The 14,403-nt window shown below is 39.0% G+C and overlaps 1 protein-coding gene across 2 annotated transcripts in view; it reads left to right on the top strand.

Annotated features, from left to right (window-relative positions):
• The window catches only part of FAT3 (FAT atypical cadherin 3), a 767,497-nt gene that overhangs the window by 633,501 nt on the left and 119,593 nt on the right, over positions 1-14,403 (top strand). For both annotated transcript variants that reach the window (XM_070457139.1, XM_070457138.1), the window contains exon 8: positions 11,629-11,904. In XM_070457139.1, the coding sequence (XP_070313240.1) occupies positions 11,629-11,904 (276 nt within the window). The remainder of the gene's footprint in view (positions 1-11,628; positions 11,905-14,403) is intronic.

The raw sequence follows: 14,403 nt of genomic DNA, 5'->3' as shown, positions 1-14,403 counted from the left end.
TCTGTCCATGGGTTTCTCCAGGCAAGAATATGGAGTGGGTCGCCATGTCCTCCTCCAGGGGACCTTCTCCACCCAGGGATCCAACCCAGGTCTCCCGTGGTTCTTACACTGCAGGCAGATTCTTTACTGCTAAGCCACTGGGGACCCTCATAGGTCAATTATACTTCAAAAACAAACAAACACATTCATAGGAAAACAGGTCATAGTTGTGGCTTCCAGAGGCAGGTGGTAGGAAGAGGGGGAACTGGATGAAGGTACAGAAAAGGTCTTGTCTTGTCCTGTGTGTGTGCTCAGTCGCTCAGTCGCGTCCAGCTCTTTGCAGCCCTGTGGCCTGTAGCTCACCAGGCTCCTCTGTCCATGGGATTCTCCAGGCAAGAATACTGGTGTGGGTTGCCATTTCCTCCTCCAGGGGATCTTCCTGACCCGAGGATCAAACCCACGTCTCCTGCGGCTCCTTCATTGGCAGGCAGATTCTTTGCCACCCTGAGCCACCTGGGAAGTCTAAGAAAAAGGTACAAGCTTCCAATTATAAGATAAATAAGTACTAGGGAGGTAACGTTCAACACAACAAATATAATTAATACTTCTATATGTTATACATGAAATTTGTTGAGAATAAATCCTAAGAGTTCATATCACGGTGAAGAATGTATTTCCTATTTCTTTAGCTTTGTATCTATATGAGATAATAGATGTTCACTAAACTCATTCTGATAATCACTGCATGATTTACATGAAGTGGAATCATTATGCTGTACATCTTAAACTTACACAGTGCTTTGTGTCAGTTATGTCTCCAGAAACTGGATGGAAAAAAAAATACTATGAAGGCTGTATAATTAAAACATTTTGATGTTGATGCAAGAAGACAGATAAACCAATGGAACAAAATAGAAAAGCCAGAAATATACTATTTGCATATGTAAATTTAGTACAGAGTAAAAGTGGCTACTCAAATCTGTGGGGAAGTAGTAGTCTTCTAAAAATTATCATTGAAATAAATGGAGAGCCATGTGGAAAAAAGATAAAACTGGCCTCATTCCTCACATAATATACGAGGAGAAATTCCAAATGGATTAGAGATTAAAATGTAAGAAAAAGAAACATTTAAATTCTATTTTTGAAAAATATGTGATCACCAAAACCTGGGAATGTAAAACTATGATTTAACATCCAGAAACAATCAGGGTAAAGATTGATGTATTCAACTACATGAAAATAAAACAAAAACTTTTGCATGACAGAAAAAAAGGTTTCCATGAACAAAATAAAAATAAATGACAAAGTTGACAACATTGGAAATTTATATCATGCTTCCAAAATAAGCAGAAACAAGGACTACCTAACCCGTAGAAGAATGAGCTGATAGTTTTAACAGGAAAAGAAGCGCATGTGTGCTCCTGAGGGTAAGGTGAGTGTGCTCCTAAGGGTAGGTTGGGGTCTTGTGGACAGGGCACTAGAAGAGTCTGGGGAGGGCATCCGGCTGGGTGTAGGGTCCTGCAAGCCAGGAATGAAAATCTCCGCCCCCCTCATCCAGGCCCTCCCCCAGGGGCACCATCAGGGATGTCCCCTTAGCTCGGGATGGGAGAACTGAGGTGGGAAAGTACTGCTGTGGCTCTGGCCTTTCTCGGAGGCGGTGGAGCAAACGGTTCTTAAACATATGAAAAGACCCTCAACCTCACTGGTAATAAGAGAAAGGAAAATTCTAAATAACACTGAGCTGGCATTTCTCATCTATTAGATTGGCCAAAAATTTTACTGCATGCTCTGTTGGTAAGGCTGTGAGAGGGCCATCATTCTTGTATATAACCATAGAGATGCCAAGTGATCAAACTTATGGGCACAGAAATATAGGAAGTGTTTCATAAAATCATAAGCATTTCTCCTTTGAGCTAGCAATCCCAATTTTAGGGACACAAATATATGTTAGCAAAACTATGAAAATACACAGGCACAAGGCTCTTTATTGCATGCTTATTCTAAGAGCAAAAATAGTAAACATCTTAAATGAATGTCAGTAGAGGGCTGGTTGGATTAATTATAATACATCTACCCTTGGAAGATTATTTCTGCACCGTTGTGGCATGGTCTTCATGATATGAAGCAGCGACATTGTTGACCTTTTGAGTCAGATGGCTCTTTATTGCGAGCGGCTGACCTCAGGTGGCTGCAGCCTGCAGCAGCTTGAGGCAGGGCTTCGGTCCCCGGCCAGAGATGAGGTCGGGCTGCAGTCAGAGCGCTGCATCCTAGCTGCCAGACCAAGGGTCAATAACAAGGCCCTCACCCTCTGGCTTTGCAGAAAAAGAATTCCCACAAATAAAGTGGTGAACAAGTACTTATTAGGAGGAAGAAGTGTACAGAACATGTGGACAGGCACGCAGGCGCACTCAGAGAGTCATGCCCGCATGACAGTTTAGGTGACTCAATGGGGCATTTCTTCCAGGTTTCCCCTGGCCAGTCATTCTGACTTGCCTGGTTCAGAGTCCATATCTGGTATGTCTCAGGTCCTCCCACCCATCTCTTAGCCAAGGTGGGCTCCACCGAAGAGGCTAGCTTGGCCTAAGTTAGCATCACGCCCCTTGGACCTCCAAGGAGCCCGTCTGTGCTTGCGTAGCTGGGGAGGTTTCCTGACAGAATGAGAGATGAGTGGGCCATTGTTTTCTGTCTGGGTGGGGCCCAGCCTCCTCTCTCAGCCATCCTGCTGTTGCTGTCTCCACAGCCCTCCAATCCCTTCACCCTGGTGCTGAGGGGCCCATCTGTCTCCGGCCTCAGCGCCCGCCTGTGCGTTGGAGAATGTTGAGCAGCTTCCCTGCCCTCTACCCATCAGGTTCTGGGAGAACTACCCCCAGCTTGTGACAACCGAAAACCTCTCCAGACATTGTGAAGTGACTCTGGGAGACAAAGTCCTCCTTGGTTGAGAACTACTGATAAAATGTTAGGTAAAATAGCTTGCTCAGGGGAAGTGTATACAGTATGTTTATGGCCCACCAGGCTCCTCCATCCATGGGATTCTCCAGGCAAGAATACTGGAGTGGGTTGCCATTTCCTTCTCCAAAAGTAGATGGATAAAATAGAACATTACTGGAAAAAATGGTTGCTTGTAGGAGAAGGGAATACAAGAAAAGGAAAAATAACGAAGCAAAGCTTGACTATAACTTTTCTGTAAATTTAACACTGGTAATTTTTCATATAATATAAAATGAAATTAAATGTTAAAAAAGCAAGTCAAAAATTTGAAAGTAAATGGAAGCAAACAAATTTATATGTGTATCCATTTGGAAGCATGTATGCCCAGGGTAAATTCTTCTATATGACTTTACACCTACTAATTTGACCATATATCCCTAGTGGAATAAATCTAAAGGCCAAGAAGAACTGCAAAAGAATATTAGATCAATTTGAATGACCATAACTGTAATTACAATAATAATATTGGTGTTATTCAGAGACTTTGTGGCACATTATTTCAGACAAGTGAATATTCAGACAGGTGAATAAGTATGATGATGTCATTGAGCATGAGAAATGTCGTCATGGGAGAAAGAAGATACACATGTAAAAGGAAGGAGATTATGTAAAAACCTTGCCGGGCACCTTGATATTGTTTTTGCTTTGTTTTTTATTGCAGTATAATTGACTTGCAATATTGTGTTCACTTCAGGTATACAGCATAGTATCTCAGTATTTTTATACGTTACAGAATGATTGCCACAGTAAGTCTACTTCCAACTTGTCACCATGAAAAGTTGCTATAATATTGTCAACTCTGTTCCCTTTGCATTACATCACACTACACCCTTGTGATTTATTTTGTTACTGGAAGTTTGTACCTCTTAATCCCTTTAACTTATTTCACTTAAATCCTCACTTCTGTCCTCTCTGGCCACCACCAATTTATTCTCTGTTTCTGTGAGTCTGTTGCTGTTTTGTTACGGTTGTTTTTGTTTTGGGTTTTTTTTTTTTTTTTTTGGTGGTGTGTTTATATTTGTTATGTTCATTTTTTCTGTTTTGTTATGTTTGTTTTTCAGATTCCACATATAAATGAAGTTATATAGCATTTGTCTTTCTCTGAGTTATTTCATTTACAGAATATTCTTTACAGCTATCCACATTGTCACAAAGGGCCAGATTTCATTATTTTTTATAGCTGAGTATTATTCCATTAAAACAATCTGTATCTGTGTGTATGTATGTATATATATATATATATGGTTGCTTCCATATCTCGGCTATAGTAAATGATGCTGAAATGAACATAAGAGAATATGTCTTTTAAAATTATTGTTCTTGTTTTCCTCAGAAAAATACCCAGAAGTGGAATTGTTGGATCATATAGCAGTTCTGTTTTTTAATTTTTTTGGAACCTGCATACTGTTTTCCATAGCAGCTGCACCAATTTACATTCCTACTAATAGTGCATGAGAATTTTCTCAGTGGCTATTCTCAGCCTCCTCACCAATATATGTTATTTGTGGTCTTTTTGATAAGTCATTCTGACAGGTGTGAGGTGATATCTCATTGTGGTTTATTTGCACTTTCCTGACCATTAGTGATGTTGAGCACCTTTTCAGGTGTCTGTTGGCCAGCTTTATGTCTTCTTTGGAAGCATGTCTATTTAGGCTCTCTGCTTATTTTTTAATCAGACTGGGTTTTTGATGTTGAGTTGTATGAGTTCTTTGTACATTTTGCTTATTAACCCCTTATCAGATATAGCATTTGCAAATATCTTCTCCCATTCAGTAGGTTGTCTTTTTGTTTTGTTGATAGTTTCCATTGCTACACAAATGTTTTTCAGTTTGATGCAGTCCAGTTTCTTTTTGTTTAGATTTTTTTTTGGCTTTCATTCCCACAGCCTAAAGAGACATATACAAAAAAATATACTGCTAAGCTCAGTGTCAAAGTGTATTTTGCTTATGTTTTCTTCTAAGAGTTTTATGCTTTCAGGTCTTACATTTAAGTCTTTAATCCTTCTGAGTTTATTTTTTATATGGTATAAGGAAGTATCAATAATTCAATTTGTTTTGCATATAGCTGTCCAGTATTGCTAACACCACTTATTGAAGAGGTTCACCTTTCCCAGTTAAACAGTCTTGCCTCCTTTGTCATAGATTAATGGACCGTATAAGCACAGGTTTATTTCTGGGTTGTCCATTTTGTTCCATTGATCTCTCTGTTTTGATGAGGTACCATACCTCATTGATTAGTGTAGCTTTGTAGAATAGTTTGAAGTCAGAGAATATGATGCCTGCAGCTTTGTTCTTTCTTCTCAAGATTGTTTTGGCTATCTGTACAAATTTTAGAAACAATTGTTTTAGTTCTGTGAAAAGTGCCCTTTAAATAGGGATTGCATTTGAATTTGTAGATTGCCTTGGGTAACATGGTCATTTTGACAGTGTTAATTCTTTCAATTCAAGAAGATGATTTGTTTTTCCATCTTTTTGTGTCATCTTCAGCTTCCTTTGTCAGGGTCTTGTAATTTTCTGAGTACAGGTCTTTTACCTCCTTCAGTTCAGTTCAGTTCAGTTCATTTTACCTCCTTAGTTAGATTTATTCCTAAGCATTTTGTTATTTTTGATACAATTGTAAATTGGATTGTTTTCTTACATTCTTTTTCTGATAGTTCATTGTTTATAGAAATGCAGGTTTATTTACATTAATTTTGTATCCTGAAACTTTACTGAATTTAGTATCATATCATGTGTAAACATTGACACTTATACTTCTTTTCCAATTTGACATATTTAATTTCTTGTCTGATTTCTGTGGCTAGGATTTCTAAGATGTAAAAGGACTTTCCAATTTTGAAAGTGGCAAGAGTGGGCATCCTTGTCTTGCTCCTCGTCTTAGAGGAAATGCTTTCCTGTTTTCACCATTTATTATGATACTGTCTGTAGGTTTGTCCAACATAGTCTTTATTTTGTTGAGATGTGTTCCCTCTATACTCACTTTGTTGAACTTTTTTGTAATAAATTTATGTTTAATTTTGTCAGAAACCTTTTATGCATCTACCGAGATGATCATACGATTTTTATTCTTTAATTTGTTAATGTGGTGGATCACACTGACTGATTTGTAGTTATTGAACCACCCATCCTTCCATTCCTGGGATAAATCTAACTTGATCATGATGTATGATCTTTTTAATTTATTGTTGAATTCATTTTGCTCATATTTTATTGAAGATTTTTGCATCCTTGTTCACCAGTAATATTGGCCTGTAATTTTCTTTTTGAGGGGTGTCTTTGTCTGGTTTTGGTACCAGGGTTCTGCCAGCCTCATTGAATGAATTCAGTCGCATTCCTTCCTTTTCAATTTTTAGGAATATTTTGAGAAGCCTAGATACTGACTCTTGAAATGTATTGTAGAGTTCTGTGATGCCATCTGGTCCTACACTTATGTTTGCTGGCAGTTTTTTTTTAATACTGATTCAGTTTCAGTGCTGATTATTGATCTGTTCATATTTCCTATCTTCCTGATACAGTCTTAGAAGATTAAAAGTTTCTAGGAATTTATGTATTTCCTCTAGGTTGTCCATTTTACTGACATAAAATTTGTCATAATAATCTCTTATGGTCCTTTGTATTTCTGTGGCATGAGTTGTAACATCCCTTTCATTTTTAATTTTATTTACTTGGGCCCTCTCCCTTATTTTCTTGATGAGTCTGGTCAAAGGTTTTTCTTGTTTCTTGAGGTAGACTTATATCATTATATACTTCCCTCTTAGAATTGCTTTGGCTATGTCTCATAGATGCTAGATCATTGTATTTCCATTTTCATTTGTCTCCAGGCATTTTTTTATTTCTTCTTGTGATTTCTTCAGGGACCATTGGCTGTTTAGTGGCATACTGTTTCAACTCCACATATTTCTGTTTTTTTTTGCAGTTTGTTGTTGTTTTTGTTGTGGTTGACTTCTAGTATCATGTTGTAGTGGTTGTAAAGGATGCTTGATATTGTTTCAGTATTCTTAAACTTGCTGAGACTTATTTTCTAGCCTAGCATGTGATCTCTCCTGGAGAATATTCCATGTGCATGTGCACATGAAAAGAATGTGTATTCTGCTGCTTTTGAATGGAATGTTCTATATATATATGTATATATATAGAGAGAGTGATATATATTATATATATAATATATATTAATTAAGTTCATCTGGTTAATGTGTCATTTAAGGTCAATGTTTTCTTACTGGTTTTCTGTCTGGATGATCTATCCATTGATTTAAGTGGAGTGTTAAAGTCCCCTACTATTCTCTCCCTTAATGTTTGTTAATATTTGCTATATGTATTTATGTGCTTAAGTGTCCTCCCTGGTGACGCAGTGGTGAATAATCACCTGAAAATTTACAAGATGGGGATTCAGTCCCTGGATTGAAAAGATTCCCTGGAGAAGGAAATGGCAACCCACTCCAATATTCTTGCTGGGAAATCCCGTGGACAGAGGGACTATAGTCCATGGGGTTACAGAAGAGTCAGTCACGATTTAGCGACTGAGTGATAGCGAAATCATGTTGGATAAATGCCTATTTGCATTTATTATCTTTTTGTTGGATTTATACCCTTAACATTATGTAACGTCTTTCTTTGTGTCTTGTTGCAGTCTTTGTTTTAAAGTTTATTTTGTCTAAGTCCTGCTACTACAGCTTTCTTTTGATTTCCATTTGCATGGTGTACCTATTCTGTCACTTTCATTGTGTATGTATTTCTAGATATGAAATGAGTCTCTTGTAGGCAGCATGTCTGTAGGTTTTGTCTTATTTTATCCATCTCGTCACTCTATGTCTTTTGTAGGAGTGTTTAGTCTATTTTCATTTAATTATTGATAAACATGTACTTACTGTCATTTTGTTAATTGTTTTCTGATTGTTTTTGTAGTTCTCCTTAATTCCGTTTCTTCCCTTGCAATCTTCCCTTGTGATTTGATGACTATCTTTAGTGTTTATTTGGATTCTTTTCTCTTTATTATTATTTTTGTGTGTGTGTTTATTTTAGGCTTTTGATTTGTGGTTACCATGAGATTTATATACAACATCTTTGTGTATGGGTATTGATTTTAATTTCATTATTTCTTAAGCTTGAATACATTTTAACAGGCTTCAGTTTTTAATCCTTTGCTCCCACATTTTTGGCAACACATTGTACATCTTTTTTTTTATATATTACTTATCTACTTATTGTAGATAAAGATGATTTATTACTTTTGTCTTTTCACCTTCCTACTGAGCGTTATAAGTGTTTTGATCCACTACCTTTCCTAGATTGTGCCTTTTCCAGTGAGGTTTTTCCAGTCATAGCTTTTTAAAAATTTTTTCTATTTGTGGCCTTTTCTTTTCCACTTAAAGAAATCCTTTCAACATTTCTTGTAAAGTTGTCTTAGTGGTGATGAACTCCTTTAGCTTATGATTATCTTTTAAAACTTTCCTTCAATTCTGAATGATACCTCACCAGATAGATTATTTTGGGTGGTAGAGTTTTTTTCTCCATTTCAGCATTTGAATATATCATGCCATTTACTTCTGGCCTGCAAGTTTTCTGCTGAAAACTTAGCTGATAGTGTTATTAGTCTTCTTGTTTGTAACTAGTTGCTTTTCCCTTGCTGCTTTTAAGGTTCCCTCTTTATATTTAATTTTTGTGTTTTAATTATAATATGTCTTGCTGTGGACTCTCTGTGCTTCCTGTACATGGATGTCTGTTTCCCTTCCCAAGTTAGAGAAGTTTTCAGCTAGTATATCTTCAAATATACTATCTTCTCCCTTTTTCTTCTCTTCTCTTTCTGGGACCTTTAATGTGTTTGTTTGTGTGTTTTATGTTGTCCCAGGGGTCTCTTAAATTATCCTTATTTTTTTTTTAATTCTTTTTTTGTTTGTTTGTTTCTTCTGTTCAGCTTGGAATTTCCACTGCTCTATCTTCCAGTTCCCTGATCCTTTTCTCCACATCACCTAATCTACTGTAGATTCCTTCTGGAGTATTTTTTCCTTCAGTTATTGTATTCCTCATCTCTGTTTGGTTCTTCTTTATGTTTCCTAAATCTTTGTTAAACTTCTCACTCTGCTCATCCATTTTTTTCCCCCCCGAGCTCATTAAACTTCTTTATGATCATCATCTTAAACTCGATGGTGGAAGATTGCTCATCTCTTTGCTTAATTCTTCTGGGGTTTGGTCTTGTTCTTTCATTTAGGGCATATTCTCCATCTCCTCATTGTACCTTATTTTCTTTATTTGTTTTATGTATTAGGTAGTTCAGTTATGTTTCTCGATCTTGGAAAAGTAGCATTGTGCAGGAGACGGCCTTTGCAGCCCAGCAGCATACTAGCCTCTTGTTACAAGGTCTGTATGTTCTAGTGATGCCTCCTGTGTGGGTTGCCTGGGCTCTTTTGTTGCGGCAGTCAAGTACTGTGGATGTGCTGGTGGGCAGGCTGGCTGTCATCCCTGTTAGCTGCCAGGCCCTGCCACATGCAGTGGCCAATGGCCCACTGTGGACACGGTCAGCTCCCAGTGTAGTTGGCCACATGGCTCAGGGCGGGGGTGGGGGGGATGGGCCCAGGACTGTGCCAGTCCACTGATGGACAGAGTCGTTAACAACTTAGTTTTGAATTGGTAGTATCAATATGAACTCATGATATAATTATTAGAAATGCTTTGCTGACTCTGCTAAAAAAATACCAAAGCTGACAGCAATAAGCATTCCTAGTACCAGATCATGGTTTCTAAATGTCACTTCTAACTAAAACGACACCAACACTTCTTGAAGTTATAGATAAATCAAGAATGGAGCAAGGATATGTATAAGATGACTGAAAAAGTTATCAGTAGCAGTTACTAGAAAGCAAGAAAACCACCAAATTCTGCCTGGGTTGTGTCAGAATATCACAAGAGCCCATGTGAGAAGGCCAAGGAAGGACCATGTGTACATCAGTAAATATGGGCCTTTTCTACATGAAGTGTGTATACATGTGTGCATGCTAAGTCACTTCTGTCATGTCCTAACTCTTTGCAACCCCATGGACTGTAGCCCACCAGGCTCTTCTGTCCATGGAATTCTCCAAGCAAGAATGCTGGAGTGGGTTGCCCTGCCCTCCTCCAGTGGATCTTCCTGACCCAGGGATCAAACCCCCATCTCCTGCATTGCAGGCAGATCCCTTACTGCTGAGCCACTGAGAAAGCCCTTACATGAAGTGTACTTCAGAGTAACCAAATAATTAAAGAGAAGTTTCTTTTTAGAACTATTCTAGTTAATAATTGAGGAAGAAATCATAGAATTAAAATGGTGCTGTTTTGCACTTTAATGAATTAACATTGTGTCATGATCATCAGTGGCCAGTATCACAGAATAAGATAGAGAACCAGATATTATGTATCTCCAAATGGAAATACACAATTTGACCCATGAGTGGCTTTTGTCAACAAAAAAAGAAAAGGAAGAAGGAAATTGAATGGGAATTTTATTAAGTATTCTACATAAAACTGCCAATATAAGAAATACAGGGGACAGAGGAACATGTAAAACAAAACTATAGGGATACAATATGCAAAATTCAGACTATGGGAACAAAAGAAAAAGTAGCTCAGCTTTTTGATTAATAACAACAGCAACATGAAAACTGCAAGGGAGAAGTGGGGGGAGAAGCTACAGATTAAGAGATTCCTGCAGGAGACACTAATCAGGTGCAATGCCTGTGCCTTGTTTGCACATCGTGGTTAAAAGGAACTTTGAAAATATACATTCACAAGTACACAAGCATATGTACCTCATTAAAAACAATTACAGAAGTATGAACACCGACTGAATATTTAAAGACACTAAGGAATTGTTTTCTCTGTTTAGATGCAGTAGTGATATTGTGAGTGTGTGTGAGTATGTGTGATATGTGTGTGTTTACTTTGATTCCTTGTCTTTTAGAGATGTACACTGAAATTACATGATGGCTAGGATGTGCTTCAAAATAATACAAGGGAGCAGATGGGAATGAACAGGTGTAAAGATAAAGCAAGATTAGTCATAAACTGATCATTGCCAAAGCTGAGTGATGAATAAAGGGTTCATCCAGCTATGACTTTTATAAAATTCTCCTGAAGAGTTTGGAAACAAAATGCTTCCTAAAGAGAAACAACTTGGGACCTTTGTGCTCTAGCTGCCATTGGCATTAGCACCGTGCTCCCCAGTAGACACCTGTCTGAAGGAGAACCACCTCTGCGCTCTCCTCTTTTTCCTTAGCCTCTTCCTTCTTGCTTATCTTGTCGTTGCCTCCACGTCAAGTCCACTCTAGAGCAGTAAGAGCACATAACCAGAATGTGCGATGATGAGAGCTTAACAAACTGAGGTCACCTTGGGATGTCCTACATTGCGCCCCACATAATCTTCTGGAATGATCATCCTCCTGGGGTCATCTCATCTGTTCAGTTCATAGTGAGAATATTGATCCTCACAGTTTATATTCCTGTTAATGTGAAATGCTGGTTTATTGTCAATCTCTAATTACAGCACGCTTTCATAAGAATCTCCCTACTTATTAAAACAGCTGTTTGAAGCTGGGATCCAAGGACACAGAGGGAAGAGAGAGGGAGGGGGCCTCTTTTATTATCAGTGAGTAAATTGGCATCGGTCATCACTCTTGTCTTCTTTTAACTGTAGGTATTTATCAAAGTGCTGGATAATAATGATAATGGCCCAGAATTCTCTCAGCCAAGTTACGATGTGACCATTTCCGAGGATGTGCTTCCAGATACCGAAATCCTGCAGATTGAAGCCACGGACAGGGATGAGAAGCATAAGCTGAGCTACAGCGTCCACAGCAGCATCGACTCCGTCAGCATGAGGAAGTTCCGCATAGATCCCAGCTCCGGCGTCCTCTACACGGCCGAGCGGCTGGACCATGAGGCGCAGGACAAGCACATCCTGCACGTAATGGTAGGACCAGACTGCTTAATGCTCTCCTAGCGGAAGCTCCTGCTTCAGGCACACGCCTTAGCCGCCAGGCGGGCAGGGCCCTTGACTTTTGTAAGTAGTAGTGAATGTGATCTTTTCACAGCAGGGTTGCCTTCATTCGTGCCTTTTTACTTCAGCGAGGAATTACACTGTTAGGTACTGACTCAGTATTTTTGCCAAACTGAAATATTAGAGGAACTGTACAGTAAAGGCTCATGGCAGCCTGACTTGAGAGGGAAGGAACAGGCTGTGTTTCCATAAATCTCCGAGGCTGTGGTATTGGTTCGCATCCAGAAGATTTGGTGGAAAAGTTTAAAAGTTCCTTGAGAAGATAATCACAAAGGTAATCATTTATTTGAGCTGTACAGTCCTTAGTCCTTAGAAGCATTTAGAGGACTGATTTATTACTTACTGCACTGGCATTGGACCTAGCGATAAATACTGGCTCACAAAAGTGATCTCAGAACTCACCAAAGCCTGTAGAAATAAGTCTAAATTTGGGTTCATACGGTCTCCAAATTATGTAGAAGTCACTTTCATTTTAAAGCAAAGTTCGACGAGCTTGCGTAAATGAGAAGTAAAGATTAGTAAGAAAACACACTTGTTTATGACCTAAAACCTGTCCCTTTAACTACCCAAGAGCCCCTGGGCAATTTCACAGCTACCACCTATCAGAGACCCCTGAGTTCCTTAAGACTGGGTAGGAGAGCAGAGACTTAGTTTCTGTAGATTGACTCTAAGACGCACTAAGATGCTGTCAATTCTGAAGCAGCTGAAGTAATGTTCCAGTAAGTGCTGCTCCTTCTTTCCAAGTCTGGAAACTTCTCTGGGCAAGAGGAAAGCTGAGTGCCGTGGCGCTGGCTGTGGCTGCCAGCTGAGAGTGCGGGGAATGGAGGAGGGACTCGGGTTCATGAGATGCATTCCTCTGGCTGCTCATTCGTGCATTCATTGAACAGATATTTCTCCAGCACCCACTGTGTACTATGTTCTGTTCTAGGCACTGAGGATATAAAAGAGGCAAAGTCCTTGCACCCTTGGACATTCGAATGGAAAAGACGTAGATTTCAATAATCCCAAAATACAGAGTCCAGCTTGGTCCTTAGGTGGGGCAGGCCGGTCTATAGACAGGGAACTTAGCATGCTCATTGGCTAGCATTTACAGGTATCTCTTCACAGAAAGCCCCTCCCTGTGACTAACACCATTCTTACCATTCTTCAAGCCATGTCTGTTCATTCTTTCCTTAAATAACTCAGAGTTCAGTGTGCTCACCCTGCATCATTTATCATTTATGTAACTGTTTAGAGCAAGCAACTCCTTTGTGCTGCCTTTCTCCAAGCTAAGCCCTTTTAGTCATTTTGCTGAACTCCTTTCAGATACTATTTTTGAAAACTCCTTCCCCTTATATCTAAAGGGAGGGTAGGGGGTAGGGCCTTTCTCGGTAGATTTTCTAATTTCTTCAAACCTCTCTGAAGTTAGGGGATCTACACCTGAACAAGAAAAAAAGCACACATTGGATTAATGCTACATACAATTATAGCAAAATCATGTGTTATAGAATTGATTAGTTGCAAGCTTCTGCCACAGGACTGGAAAAGGTCAGTTTTCATTCTCATCCCAAAGAAAAGCAATGCCAAAGAATGTCAAACTACCACGCAATTGCTCTCATCTCACAAGCTCAACATCCATTGGACCATCAAAAAAGCAAGAGTTCCAGAAAAACATCTATTTCTGCTTTATTGACTACGCCAAAGGAGACTGGTTTGACTGTGTGGATCACAACAAACTGGAAAATTCTTAAAGAGATGGGAATACCAGACCACCTGACCTGCCTCCTGAGAAGTCTGTATGCAGGTCAAGAAGCAGCAGTTAGAACTGGACATGGAAAAAAGGCCTGGTTCAAAATTGGGAAAGGAGTACATCAAGGCTGTCACTCTGCTAATTTAACTTATATGCAGAGTACATCATGCAAAAAGCTGGCTTGGATGAAGCACAAGCTGGAATCAAGATTGCCGGGAAAAATATCAATAACCTCAGATATGCAGATGACACCACCCTTATGGCAGAAAGTGAAGAAGAACTAAAGAGCCTCTTGATGAAAGTGAAAGAGGAGAGTGAAAAAGCTGCCTTAAAACTCAACGTTAAGAAAACTAAGACCATGGCATCTGGTCCCATCACTTCATGGCAAATAGATGGGGAAACAATGGAAACAGTGAGAGACTTTATTTTCTTGGGCTCCAAAATCACTGCAAATGATTTTGGTGACTTCAGCCATGAAATTAAAAGACACTTGCTCCTTGGAGGAAAAGCTATGACCAACCTAGACAGCATGTTAAAAAGCAGAGACATTATTTTGCCAATAAAGATCCATCTAGTCAAAGCTATGTTTTTTCCAATAGTTATGTACAGATGTAAGAGTTGGACTATAAAGAAAGCTGAGCCTCGAAGAATTGATGCTTTTGAACTGTGGTGCTGGAGAAGAC

This window comes from Odocoileus virginianus, chromosome 28 (assembly GCF_023699985.2).
Source record: "Odocoileus virginianus isolate 20LAN1187 ecotype Illinois chromosome 28, Ovbor_1.2, whole genome shotgun sequence".
Classification (NCBI taxonomy): domain Eukaryota; kingdom Metazoa; phylum Chordata; class Mammalia; order Artiodactyla; family Cervidae; genus Odocoileus; species Odocoileus virginianus.
The sequence above is the reverse complement of the archived record's forward strand: the minus strand, read 5'-3'. Positions and strand labels throughout refer to the sequence as shown.